Genomic DNA, 14,192 nt, shown 5'->3' with positions numbered 1-14,192 from the left:
TTTACAGTGCTCTCTAATTACAAGCAAAAATATATTTTAGTATTTATTTTTAAAAATAAAAGAATAGTTTAATTGTTACTAAAAATCTTATAGATTATCGGAATTACATTTGTACTAAAATTAAAAAATCCTAAAAAAGGAGCTTGAAATTTTTTAAAATTCATATTCAAAAATTTATCACTAATTTATTTTGTAAATTAAAGAAATTTCCACGATGAATTGCTGTTTTTCTTAAATTTAAATAAGTGTAAACTTGAAAAATTATTATTTGAAAGTGAGCTGTATTTGGAAAATTTTACATTCAACGAAGAAAAAGACACCTGTGTTTCATTACTGTATTTCATGACCATAAATTATTAAAATTGCTTAATACAGGGTTGTTCATATAATTCCCTCCGGGGTTTCGAAGCGTTATAGTAAAAAAAAACGAAGACGAATATGGCAAAAAAGAACATATGAAATTATTCCGAAAATATTCAAGTTTTAAATCAAGCAGTTGCCGGTAGATGGCAGTAACATGTACCACTGAAGCCAGTTGTAGTAAAGAAAAATGGCGTTTACAGGCGGAATTATGAATAACCCTGTATAATATTTCTCACTTATTTTCATCCAAACTAATACAAAATAATGAAAAATATGTTTAATAAAAACCAAAGAGTTAATTAAACAGAGAAGTAAAATAATTACCCCGACATGACTAGAAAATAAGCAGCAGTACAGAAAACCAAAATTAGAGGTAGCCCAGAAATTGATACTACACTGACGGTATCTTTGATCTTTCGGAATTCAGTTTCTAATTTCGGCTCCTTGAAGAACAAAGTTAAGGGATTGGCTTGCTGTCTTATGTGACTGAAAGAAACGAAAAAAAAAAAAAAAGAAGTAAGAAAAATCATTAAGTCTACCGTCAAACTTTACTTCGAAAGTCAAACATTAGACGATAAGGAAAATGGGTGAAAATCGTATCAAATGTTAAAAGTTTTAGTGACGGAAAAAAAATTCTTTTTTGGAAAGGCACACCAATAATTCAATCACGCGAAATTAAATTTGCTTAGTTCTTGAAGTTCGCGAAAATATCCACTAAGACATCTAAGTGCAAGTTTTTAGTTGCTTTTTCTTTTTCAGATTAAAGATTTATGATAGTAAGGTGAATGGTTAATGCCTGTTATTCTAAAGTCAATTTAGTTCGAAAAGTCGAGAGAAACCGTTCTTAATTTGTTTATGGTTGCAACACGTTATTTATTTAATCGTTAAACGCTGACTTAAAAAGAAATAAATTTTCATATATATGTAGTTTTGTATATTATCAGTGTAATAATGGGTTTTGTATTTATAAACAGGCGGATATTGTAATTTATAAAACAACGTAAGTGCTTTACGATTGATTCCGAGAAAAGAAGGCTTGACAACTATTTTCCTTCCATTGTTAATGCTACGAATGCTAAAACAGAAAAACTGATAAAACAAAATTTATTTATTTATTAATTTTTTTTTTTAAATATGTATCTTACCTACAAAGATGCCAAATTGTATATAAAAGTCTCAATTTTGAAATTTTTGTCGCTTATGTTGATTTTTCAATTGCGCTGCAGGTGAGTTTATCGAGATAATATGTTTGAAAAATATTTATGGATTATTTTTTAAATAGTATATTTTTAATAATTTGAAAGAGCGCCGGGATAGCCTGGTTGATAGGGCTCTGGGTCCATGTCCAAGAGGTCGTGGGTTCGATTCCCGCCGGCCGAAGACTCCCCGTGTAGTAAATGGTGACTGATGCACGTTAAGTTCGTCGTGTCACAAAGTCCTCCATGTTCCCATTACAAATCAATACCCCTGTGGGGTACTGATCCAGGAGTTTTTTTGTCTTCTGTATTGGGTTCAAAGTTACAAGGCTACGGAGTTAACAGTAGTAGTTGTAAACCCAAAAATTGAGTCGGCTGTTCAATGATTTTAATAAAATAAAATAATTTGAGAGATATCGCCAAGGAAGAAGTATGTATTTCAATATTTTTGTAAATGTAACCTGTAAATAAAATAGTGCAATGAATTTTTAATATTATTTCAACCCTTCGATGGGTCTTTTATTTCTTGTAAAGGTAAATTAAACTACATTTGGAATTGAAATTGATATAAGAAGAAAAACTCATTCAGCTTATTACGCCATTTTCGGATAAGTATGTCACCATGATAAGTATGCTTACCAAGACCCATTAGGTTTATAAGAACGTAAATAACTTACTGACTTAAATTTTTTTTTAATATTTAAAATAAATTTTATTAACCTTTTGCATTCCGATGTCGTCTCTAAGGCACCATCAACAGTCACCACTCTAAAATTAAAAATTTTTATACCCAATAATTAGTAACCACATTATTATAAGAATCTTAAAAATTATAAAAAAATACTGTATTGTGTATCTTAAATGATTTAGTGCTTGCATAAGATTAAACAGCATATTAAAGTACTCGGAGTGCAAAGGGTTAAGGATCGAAGATTTAGATAAAGGTATTAAAGACTCTAGATTAAGAATACTTTTTAACTAAAGATTTATAATAGTAAAGGAAATGGTTAATCGTTTAAAGATGGTTATGGTAATTTACTTTTAGATTAAAGATTTATCATAGTAAGGAGAATGGTTACCCATGAGCTAAACAGTCACAAAGTTAATGTTGGATTAAGGTATTAAAGGTTCTAGATTAGGAATACTTAACTAAAGATTTATAACAGTAAAGGAAATGGTTAATCGTTTAAAGATGGTTATGATAACTTACTTTTGGATAAAAGATTTATAATAGTAAAGAGAATGGCTACCCATTTGCTAAACAGTCACAAAGTTAATGTTGGATTGAGGTATTAAAGACTCTAGATTAAGAATATTTAACTAAAGACTTATAATAGCGAAGGAAATGGTTATTCGTTTAAAAATGGTTATGATAATTTGCTTTTAGATTAAAGATTTATGATAGTAAAGGGAATGGTTACCCATTAACAGTCACAAAGTTAATGTTGGATTAAGGTATTAAAGGTTCTAGATTAAAAATACTTAACTAAAGATTTATAATAGCAAAGGAAATGGTTAATCGTTTAGAGATGGTTATTATAATTTACATTTGGATTAAAGATTTATCACAGTAAGGAGAATGGTTAATTCTAAACCCATTTTGGTTTAAAAAAAAGCGTGAAACTGTTCTTACAATTGAAAGACGTATTTTATTTATAAGTTGAAAGCTAACTTATATTGAAGTTGCAGAACTTTCAGTTGAATAATAGGGTTTTATATTTATATTTATTATGATAGACACGTGAAGATGAGGCTATAGATCTAGTAATATTAAGAAAGGAAACTGTGATTTTTAATAAGAAATATTCAAAATTAGTTTTTTTGAATCAGTTTTTTAGATAGTAACACGTTTTTAGTAGACGGACAGCAGTTGTTTAGACCCTTGTAAAGAAGTATGTCATTTTAATTTTATGTATGTGTTATCACTAATGTGCACAACTCAGTTATTCTGCAGATTGCATAGTTAATTTGCAGAGAGCCATTTTTTACTCAAATTTATGAGTCGGTGATCGATATCGATGCCTTCTTTTCCTTTAATAGCCACTTCTTGAGCCGCGATGGCTAGAGTGGATAGAGCGTTCAACTTCCAATGCGGCGAACCGGGTTCGAATCCCAGTTGATACAAATTCCTCAACCGGCTTGCGCCGACCACAGTTCTGACGTGAAATATCCTCAGTGGTAGACGAATTGGGTTAGAGTCCCCTTGCCGTCAGGCTAACTGTGGCAGGTTCTCGTGGTCTTCCTCTCCATGTAACGCAAATGCGGGTTAGCTCCATCAAAAAGTCCTCCACGAAGGCAAATTTCTCCCAATACTTGATCCAGGAGTTCCCTTGTCTTCCGGATTGGGTTCAAAATTACAAGGCTACGGAGTTGAACATTAAGGATTAATTTGTAATTCTCATTCTTCTTGATCACACAATATCTCCAAATTTGCAAACGCTATACTGAATCACTCAGTATAACACATAATATATATATTATATCTATTATATATAATAGATATATAATAGTATATATAATAGTATGTATATAATAGTATATATACAATAGTATATATATATCTCCCTATACTTAACCTAGGAGTTCCCTTGTTTTCTAGATTGGTTTCAAAATTACAAGGTTAAGCATTAGTAGTCGTAAATCCAAAAAATGAGTTGGTTGTTCAACGACGGTTATAAAATATAAAATAAAATTTGTAATAGAAAAATTCGCAAACATTCATTGTTTAAATCAAAAGAAAAGAAAAGAAAACATTTTAGCTATCTCGGCAGATTACATTACAGAAAAAAGAGCATTACTTTATATTGAAAAAGTCTTAACAATAACAGAAATAAATTTGCTGATAGAAATGCCAACAATGTCTGCAAATGTATGACACACAAACATTCACGGCATCATTTCCGAACGGCGTAGTGTTCCTTTATTTACAAAACATTTTGCATCTCCAGAAGTAAACATAAAACAACAAAGGCATCAGTGAAGTAACAACAAAACTAATTTGGCTTCAGGTGCAAATAAAATTCAACGAGAATATCATTACCTTTTCGTGTCTCTTCCAAGGAGCTCTTCGTGCAATCGTGCCTTGTAGTCCTCTTCGAAATTTTTGTCACTGTCACCCGTCAGTTTGGATAACTCGCCCTGAGGGAAAACAAACGCATTTATTCTATTGATTTGTTTTCGGAAACAGAGAATTTCTGAGGAAAAAAAATCCTAACATTCTCAGATCTCAGCATAATGGAGTTTTTTTTTTTTTTAGAGAAGAATTCTTGTAGATGTACTGCATGTCAAACAATCAGGAGAATCGTATTGACTTCCGTTATAGTAGACTCAATTCATACATTTCTATTTTGTAGTAAAAGCATTTTTTATTTCATTTTCAAACTTTAATTTTTAAGTATTAGTACCAAATGCATTAAATAGATCTGCAATCAATAGTAATGTATTCGTGAGTTTAACAGTGGCATACATTAAATGACATGTACCATAGATAAAAATTCTAAATGCGCAGATCTTTTTGTCTTTTTCAGAAAGTGAAAGAATGGACGAAGAAGCAGGTGTGATATTTTAAGAAGTCATAAATCAGGGAAAATAACGCTAAGTGGTCGTATTAATATGGGTATGGTAAATGCAACAGGATTATTTTTGCTTTCTCTTCAACTTAAAAATAACTGATCTACATAAGTTTTCGTTGAATGCCAAGCTAATTTTACATGGCTTACATGCCTGGCCAAACGGTAAATAACTACAAACTAAATTTGCAAATATTAGACAGATTTTGCTAGTTTTTAAAAGGTTTAGCATGACATATCTAGAAAAAGTGGTGAATAATATAAGCCTACGAATTGTTTAGAAATAATGGTGGATAAAAATCTACTAAATTGAATTTCTTAAACCAAGAATCACAATTATTTAACTACCACTTGAAAATATTTACTCGCTGTCGGAAGTAAGTTGGCATCTCTGTGTATATAAACAAAACTATTTTTGCGAGTTCTATATCGCATTAATTTCTTCTAACCACTTTAGTAAAGATAATAATATAAAAAAAATTAAAAAGTTACTCGAATTATGTATGTGTTTCTAATAATCTTGGCTTAGTCGGTCACCGGTGACCCCCGAGGAGCTACGAACAAACTCAGTGACAGTCACCGGTGACCCTCATGGCATTCAACGTGTTAAGCATACTTATTTAAGATTTTTTTAAAAAAAATTAGGTAGTGATAAATAAAACAAGACAAAGAATTATTAGCATGATCTTCTAATAAATCTATAATAAAATAGCTCGGATGCCATTTTTCTTTTTCTTACCTTGATTATAGCCACTTACCTAGCTCATGCACTCAGCTCTGCATTTATGGGTATCTTTAAAGGCAGCTTTTTGAAGGCGCTGTTGTGATATGAAATAAAGTTTTTTTTGCTAATAACATGTTATTTTCAAAACTGCTGTGGGTTTGCAACAGTTATTTGTGACTGTTAAGTAAATGCCAGCCTTTTAGTCAAATTAGCCAGCACACTCTAGGTTAATAATGCATATGACGCAAAACGTTGATCTTAAAAACCGCAGTTTTGTTAGAATAAAAGCGTTTAGGATCTAATTTTTTAAAATTTAAAAAATACTCCAAAGCTGCATTACATGGGTGCATAAAAAAATTTCAAAATTAGAATTATGCATTGACTTTGATAATGTTCATTGTAGTGGGAGAATCTCGCCAAATCTACGATTTTTAAAAAAGGCTTACTAATTTTTAAAATATTTAAGTTATAGGAAATTCTTTAAATACTTTTCGAATTAATTTGCTTTCTGTAGCAGAATCTTTAGTCATTCATAACAGCATATAATGGAAATAATTTAATTCAAAAGGGATAAATTTAATATTGATTTTACTCAAAATTCTTGGTCCCGCAGTGGACTAATCGTTAAGACACGGTTCCCAGCAGATCACCGAAGTCAAGCATCACTGGCTGCGGTCATTGTGCGGGTAGATGACCAGTTGGATCAGTCTACGCAGGGACCGAGGGTGTGCGGTATTGGTCCTCGTTCAACTGTTCTACCGTAAAGTGCTCGACTTCGCGTGCAGGTCGTCGGGCTACCGAAGCAAGGGTGCCATCCCCTCTGCAGAGGATCAAAATTGTGATGGCATGTCTTCGGATCATCCTCAGGGATGTTTCCCAGACCGTCGCCAATAGCCCATTGTGCAGCTCTAGTGCGACGTAAATTAACAACAACAACCCAAAATTCTTGAGTAGTTAAAAATTAACTGTTATATTTCAATTTCATGCAAGAACTCATGGAAGTAAATTAAATAAGCAAACCTTCGTAAACATATAAAATTGTTTAAATTGTCGCTGAAGTAATAGCAGTTGAACGATTCGTTGTCTCCTTTACTCTTATATGGCAAGCAAATAAAACATTAAAATAACATATGAATTCATGTTATTTTAATGTACTCGCCAATCTACAAAAACTCGATTCTTTTAATTAAACACCTAAAGACAAAAAAGTCCTCCTCACAATGAGATTAAGGCTTTAAACATTAATCCCTTCAAAACAAGGGTTATTTACTTGGAAGCCCCAATTGGAAGGACGTGAGACACATTTTGATTGGTGAATCCATAGGACAACATGCCAGTCAGTACTTGTCTTACTAATCTACTCAATTACCAGACGTAATCCGATTGGCTGAATGCATTTTCCTCATTCTTTCTCTAATTGAATTGTGATTGCTTTTGCTAGACCGCCAAACATGACAATGCAATAGTTTATTAATGTTTTATGGGCGTGGCCCCTACTATTTTTTTCGAAAGTTGAATTCAATGTGCTTGGTTTATACCGGATCAATGAAATATTTCAGTTAAAATAACTTCTTAACTAATTTTTAAATTGTAGTTCTATTTTTTAAAAAAAATTGTTTTAGTAGTTCTTTTTACCACAGTAGTTGTTTTATTTTAGCATGTTTTAAAGATATTTATCTTTACTCTAATATGAAAAATACGAGCAAAATCAAGTAAAATTGTACTAGATTTAAAAATATGAGATTTAGACACATTTAAAGATAGTTAATTCACGTTGTTGCCTTCCTTTAAAACTTTTTTTTAACGTTTAGAGGAATGGTAAGACATGAGGAATTGTAGTTTTTTTTAAAAATTTTTTTGCACGACCAATTTTTTAAAATGACAATTTAACAATTTTTATGTTATTATTCTAATTTTTTGTGATTTTTTTGCGGTTTCTTTTAATAATTATTAATAATTATTACTAATTATTAATAATAATTAATTAGTAATAATTACTAATAATAATTTATCAGTAATAATTATTAATAATTATTAATTATAAGTAATTAATAAATATTAATAGTTTTATAATTAATAATTAAATATTAATAATTAATTTTTAAATAATTAATTTTTAAGTAATTAATTATTTAGTAGTTTTTTATTATAATATTTTTAAAAACTATTTCACTTTTGTCTAATATGAAAAATACACGCAAAATTGGGTAAAATTCTTAATGGTAGCTAATTCACGTTGCTGCTTTTTTTTAAAAATGTTCTTTTTTAAAACACCCCTTTAATGTTTATGCATATGGTAGGGCATAGTTCTTTTTAAAACACTTTTTTATACGTAAGTTAGACATTCAACACTAGAATACTTTTTATAAAAGAATAATGATTAATATAAGCGAAAAACATATTGTACATTTTGTAACATAAAATAGAATTAACAATTTTACCCTTGAAATCCTTTGAAATTTTTTTAACAGTTTCAGTGATTTCTTTTTGTATTGCATGATTATTATTATAAATGAAATTTTATTTATTATAAATAAAATTAGAATCAATGAATATTTTTCTCGTCAAAATTTCATACTTTTCGACCAACAACCTTAATTTTATAATTTAAAATTTTTATATATTGTAATTAGATGCTAATTTATGAAAATGTTAGTTAATTTATGATAAGCTGGAGGTGTAAAAAATAATTTTTAAGTGATTTCGCACTCTTATGATTTCAGATAAGTTTAGTTTCGAAAAACCAGAAAAATGTTGTCAAGTTTTTAGCACTCTGTCAATTTCCAATATATCCTCCATCTATTTTTATAGTGGAAAATATTGTCTTACTGCTCAGTGGATAAAAATTAAGGCATGAGAAATCATATTTTAAAATATTCAAATTTATCCCGATCATTATGTAAATAATCACTATGCGAATTCTTCCAGATCTATTAAAATGTAAGACATAATTGGAATGTTATACAGGTTTTTACTAATAAAATAAGAAAAAATGGAAATGTAGAGAAAATATGCTTTTCCAACACCAATTGTTAGTAAGAGGAGAAGATTAAGAAAAATTAAAAATATCCATTCTTTTTTTTCTAATTTCAAGTAATTTTAAGAATACTTTAAAATGTAAACTTAATATTTCATCATAACCTTTCTTAAAATTTTAAAACTTAACATCTCCTACGTTTTATTTTCTTGAAATGGAACACCTTGTTAGATTGCAACGCCAATATTAAATACAATTACACGTTTTTTTGTATAAAAATATCAAAATTGACACCTTACTTTCATGTTTTCAATTTTTTTTTTTAATGAAGTAGCAGTTTCACTTTTATATTGTATGTAAAGAAATTAACTTTAGTACAGTACAGTATTTTACAACAGCGCATACAGTGTTTTAAAATTTCATATAAAAATATGGGTATTCTCTTAACTTGTGATCTTCTTTACGGATCAACAGATGGCGCTACTATAGTATAGTTTGATAAATCAGACATTCACCCGTCACATTTTGCGTAAGTTAGCATAATGTGACAAATGTGAACTTTTTTCCGGAGTTAGTGTTAACCTTTTGCACTCCGACTTTAACATGTAGAACTGATATAAACTCTAAAAAATTCAAACTACTTAGTACACTATTCGAATTAACGTTGAGTTTATTCCTTAAGGAATTCGGGAAAAAAAAATACTATTTAAATTGACAGAAAAAAAAAGATGATTTATTAATATAATAAGACCCAGCAGAATTCTTTTTGCGTTAAAATTTTTTTATCATAGAATTTTTAAGTTATACAAATTTTGAAGCGAATTTTAATATATTCGTTGTAGAAACTTTTAAAGGAAAATAGATGGTAGAAAGCTTTCACACTAACAAAAAAATAATAATCTTAATGCTATTAATTAACCTGATTACTTCCTTACGAATAACATGAATACTGTATGTAATAATTCAAATAGTATGTAAAATATAATTATTATATTTTACATAAGAATTCATCAATATATTTTAAGGTAGACATTAAGAAAAGATTACTAAGTAAATTTTATTAGAAAGGTCATTGAAAAATAACAAAGCATTAATTAATGAGAAACGAACTACAATACAACATTTAAGTTTTGTTGCTGATAGTTGTTAAATTCTAAAATATCTTAAAAGAATGGATATTTCTTTAAAGAATAAAAATAGACATTGTTAGTTAGATTCCCCCATTTTTCGAATATTTTTTTACCTCCTCTTCTTCAACATCTTCTATTAAAGCCGCTAAAATTTCCTCTTGGTCTAGTTCCTATAAATTCACAAGATAGTTTCGAACAATTGTATAAAGTTTATGTTTTTTTTATCAATTAATTAAATCCATTACATCTTTAGAAAATAAAGATAACAAAATAAACCATACACAGTGATTCAAAGTGTAAAATATCTTAAACATGAAAAAAGCAGCACATACTTCTTTTCCTGTTCTTCCATTTATTTCAGCTTTTTCATCAAGTGTGCCCATTGGATACTAGAAAATTAAAAAAATATATATATATTTGCATAAGCTAACAACAAGTTATAGACTTATTTTAATTCTTATAATAAAAATTAATTACTTTAATGTCCTGTAAAATTGTACAAATAACAAGATTGTTCGAAGCTAGTTACTTTTAATGTTTGCATACATTTCATATTTATATAAGAGTGCGAGAGGGGATTCTAAGCAGCGAAAAAGGCAATTTTTACTATTTTTCAGAGCAAATAGTAAATGCATATTACGTGAGTCGTGGTGGCTCGGGGTATAGAACACTTTCCTCTCAATGAGGTGAACCAGGTTTAACCCCTTTGGGGACGGGTGATTCAGAAAAGCATTCGCACAAAATCAGAATCAAGTTGTAATTGAATAAAAAACAGTAACTTAAATGTAGTCGTTGCTAATTTGACAGACTTACTTCGCTTTTACTTTAATTATTGTTAGTTTAATCATATAATGAATGTTAATTCAAAGTATAACTAAATAGTTTTATTTTGAACAAAGTAATGGTGAATTAAATAAATCAAACAATTGTAACTCCGCCCACAAATAAACTGCTAAAGAAATACTTTGATTACCAGTTTTATCTTTTTACCCTGATTGATACGGTTTTATGCTGTCACGTATTTGTGACAGTCGGCGCGAAAGGGTTAAACCCCAGCGACGACAGATCGATAGGAATTTTGTACTAGGCTCGCACCGACCATTGTGTTTAATGTAATATTCTTATTGATAGGAGAATTATGGGTTAGAGTCCCCTTGCAGTCCGGTTAATCGTAGGAGGTTTTCTCCTTCATGTAGTGCAAATGCTGGCTAGTTTCATCAAAAAGTCCTGCACGAAGGCTAGTTTCTCCCAACACTTGATCCGAGTATTCCCTTGCCTTCTGGGTTGGGTTCAAAATTACAAGGCTACGGAGTTGAACATTGATAGTTGAAAACAAATGTTGATGTGAACTATCAGTTGAATATTGAAGTTTCGAATCTGCATCTCATTGAGAGACAAACAGAAGATATTAGAACATTAAGAGACTGCTCTAACGCTTAGGAGTCAGATTGCCTTCTGGGTTCGGTTTGACAAAGTTCGATATGGATCAATTTTGTTAACACAAACTTAAATGCTTTTTGCAAGCTTCTTTATTGAGTGAAAAAAGTGGTATTGGTAAAAATATTTAGCTTTGCTAACAGCAACCCATTAATGGGTTAAAAGGAAATACTTAATGGCATTTCTTACCGGCTTCAGAATTTTGACGATGAAATATGTCTCCAATCCAGCAGATCTGAGAGCTTCTTCACGAGACATTCCATCACCAGGTGATACTTCGAATTCTCCGTTTAAGAATCCAAGTGTTTTTTCTGAGATATGCACTCGTCTGCAAAATTAGAATATGTACAAATTTTTAAACAACTAATTATTTAATTAAGAAACTTGCTTTTAAGCGAAATAATTATCCTGTTAAGGAAAACTGAAATATACCATCACCTCCTACTTAAAAAGGTCGCCACACGGTTTTTTATAGTCTGTGTAGACTATTTAAAAAGTGAACCGGTTGTGCGCATGAATGCAAATTCTATTTTAAAAGTTTGGTTTGGTTTATTGATACAACATACATTTGCAGGCTTGTGTACTCAATTAAGGAAGTTGATTTTTGTGTCTGATTTCGTAACTTAAATTATCGTTTGTACTAATTAATTTGGCATATTTGAGGTCCCCCCCCTTAAATCATTAAGAATGAATTCTAGAAAGTAAGAATCCGATCATTAAATCAAAAGTTATTCAGAGTGATCCGTTTTTTATTTTGCGTACTGTACACTGCCGTTATTCCAGTTGTCCTAGGACTTAAGCACTTATGAAGATGTGAAGTGTCCGCTCGGCGGAAAAGAACATCGTATACAGCCTCAGTCTAACTATCTGAAGCATTGCAAATCATTTTCTTTATAGTGGAAGTGGAGTAAAGAAGAATTTTTTGAAACAGAATTCTATTCTACTGCTAATGCTGTGAGCGCTAAAATAGAATTTCACAAAATTCATAAAACAAAACATAATTTTGAAAAAAAAAAACTTTACTTTTAAAATTAACATTAATTATCCTTTTATATGACTCATCTCTGTTAACTAGTACCCCTAAATACATTCAGACTAGATCAGGAAGAGAGGGATATCTGTTTAATTTGAAACGCCCACCCAAGGGCCAGAATTATTATCAGCTTTCCATAATTAGGTTACATTGAAACTCAATTATCACTAATTATATAATTGCTTTCCACATTTGAGGAATCTGCGGATTATTTGCACCATTATTTCATTATATTACTTCTCATTAATTGACTGATTAACTAATTAATTACTATTATGAAGAAAAAAATAAAAATTTACAAAAGTACAAAATATCTAAAGATTATTTTTGAAATTGTGTATACATTACTTTTATGCATTTCTCACTATCATTAACTTCAATGATATTTATTAATCTTCGAGTATCTAAATGTTTCCAAGACAGCAGGGTAAAGACAAAAATTTAAAAATATATAAAGATTATTTTTGAAATCGTGTATACATTTCTTTTATACATTTCTCACTATCATTAACTTCAATGATATTTATTAATCTTCGAGTATCTAAATGTTTCCAAGACAGCAGGGTAAAGACAAAAATTTAAAAATATATAAAGATTATTTTTGAAATTGTGTATACATTTCTTTTATGCATTTCTCACTATCATTAACTTCAATGATATTTATTAATCTTCGAGTATCTAAATGTTTTTAAAACAACAGGGTCAAGACAAAAATATCTAAAGATTATTTTTGAAATTGTGTATACATTTCTTTTATGCATTTCTCACTATCATTAACTTCAATGATATTTATTAATCTTCGAGTATCTAAATGTTTTTAAAACAACAGGGTCAAGACAAAAATATCTAAAGATTATTTTTGAAATTGTGTATACATTTCTTTTATGCATTTCTCACTATCATTAACTTCAATGATATTTATTAATCTTCGAGTATCTAAATGTTTCCAAGACAGCAGGGTAAAGACAAAAATTTAAAAATATATAAAGATTATTTTTGAAATTGTGTATACATTTCTTTTATGCATTTCTCACTATCATTAACTTCAATGATATTTATTAATCTTCGTGTATCTAAATGTTTCCAAGACAACAGGGTAAAGACCAAAATACAAAGAAATCTAAAGATTATTTTTGAAATTGTGTATACATTTCTTTCTTCACTATAACTAACTTCGATAATCCTAATCTTCGTGTATTCAAATGTGTTTAAGACAACAGGGATTTACATAAGTACAAAAATATTAAAGGATTTTTTTTTTGTCATCGTGCATACATTTCTTTCTTTTTTTCTTTCTCACTACCACTAATTTCACAATGATCTTTATTAAACTTCCCGCAGTGGGTTGATCGTTAAGACACGGTTTCCAGCAGATCACCAAAGTCAAGCATCACTGACTATAGTCAGTGTGCGGGTGGGTGACCACTTGGATCAGTCTGTTTAGGGACCGAGGGTGTGCGGTATTGGTCCTCGTTAAACTGTGCTACCGTAAAGTGTTCGACTTCGCGTGCAGGTCGTCGGGCTACCGAAGCAGGGGTGCCATCCCCTCTGCAGAGGATCAAAATTACGATGGCATGTCTTTGGATCATCCTCAGGGACGTTTCCCAGACCGTCGCCAATAGCCATTTGTGCAGCTCGAGTGCGACGTAAATGAACTACAACTATTACTACTACTACTTAAACTTCGAACACGTAAACTTCTTCAAGACAACAGAAATTGTATAAAACAAGAGGTTGGTGTCAAATGAGGTAATCTTTGAACG

General features: G+C 30.1%; 1 protein-coding gene across 9 annotated transcripts in view; it reads right to left on the bottom strand.

The window, feature by feature from the left end:
• Positions 1 to 14,192, bottom strand: part of Ac3 (Adenylate cyclase 3) — a 275,553-nt gene that overhangs the window by 42,159 nt on the left and 219,202 nt on the right. For 4 of the 9 annotated variants that reach the window (XM_043047153.3, XM_087163807.1, XM_043047154.3 and 1 more), the window contains 6 exons: positions 11,586 to 11,724; positions 10,292 to 10,348; positions 10,073 to 10,129; positions 4,600 to 4,697; positions 2,280 to 2,327; positions 688 to 849 (listed from right to left, as the gene is read on the bottom strand). In XM_043047153.3, the coding sequence (XP_042903087.1) occupies positions 688 to 849; positions 2,280 to 2,327; positions 4,600 to 4,697; positions 10,073 to 10,129; positions 10,292 to 10,348; positions 11,586 to 11,724 (561 nt within the window). The remainder of the gene's footprint in view (positions 1 to 687; positions 850 to 2,279; positions 2,328 to 4,599; positions 4,698 to 10,072; positions 10,130 to 10,291; positions 10,349 to 11,585; positions 11,725 to 14,192) is intronic. The other 5 variants (XM_043047157.3, XM_071185939.2, XM_043047158.3 and 2 more) reach the window with 3 other exon arrangements.

The sequence above is a fragment of the Parasteatoda tepidariorum genome, chromosome 5 (assembly GCF_982258835.1).
Source record: "Parasteatoda tepidariorum strain Cologne lab strain chromosome 5, Ptep-v5.0, whole genome shotgun sequence".
NCBI classification, from domain to species: domain Eukaryota; kingdom Metazoa; phylum Arthropoda; class Arachnida; order Araneae; family Theridiidae; genus Parasteatoda; species Parasteatoda tepidariorum.
This window is presented reverse-complemented; position numbering and strand designations above follow the sequence as displayed.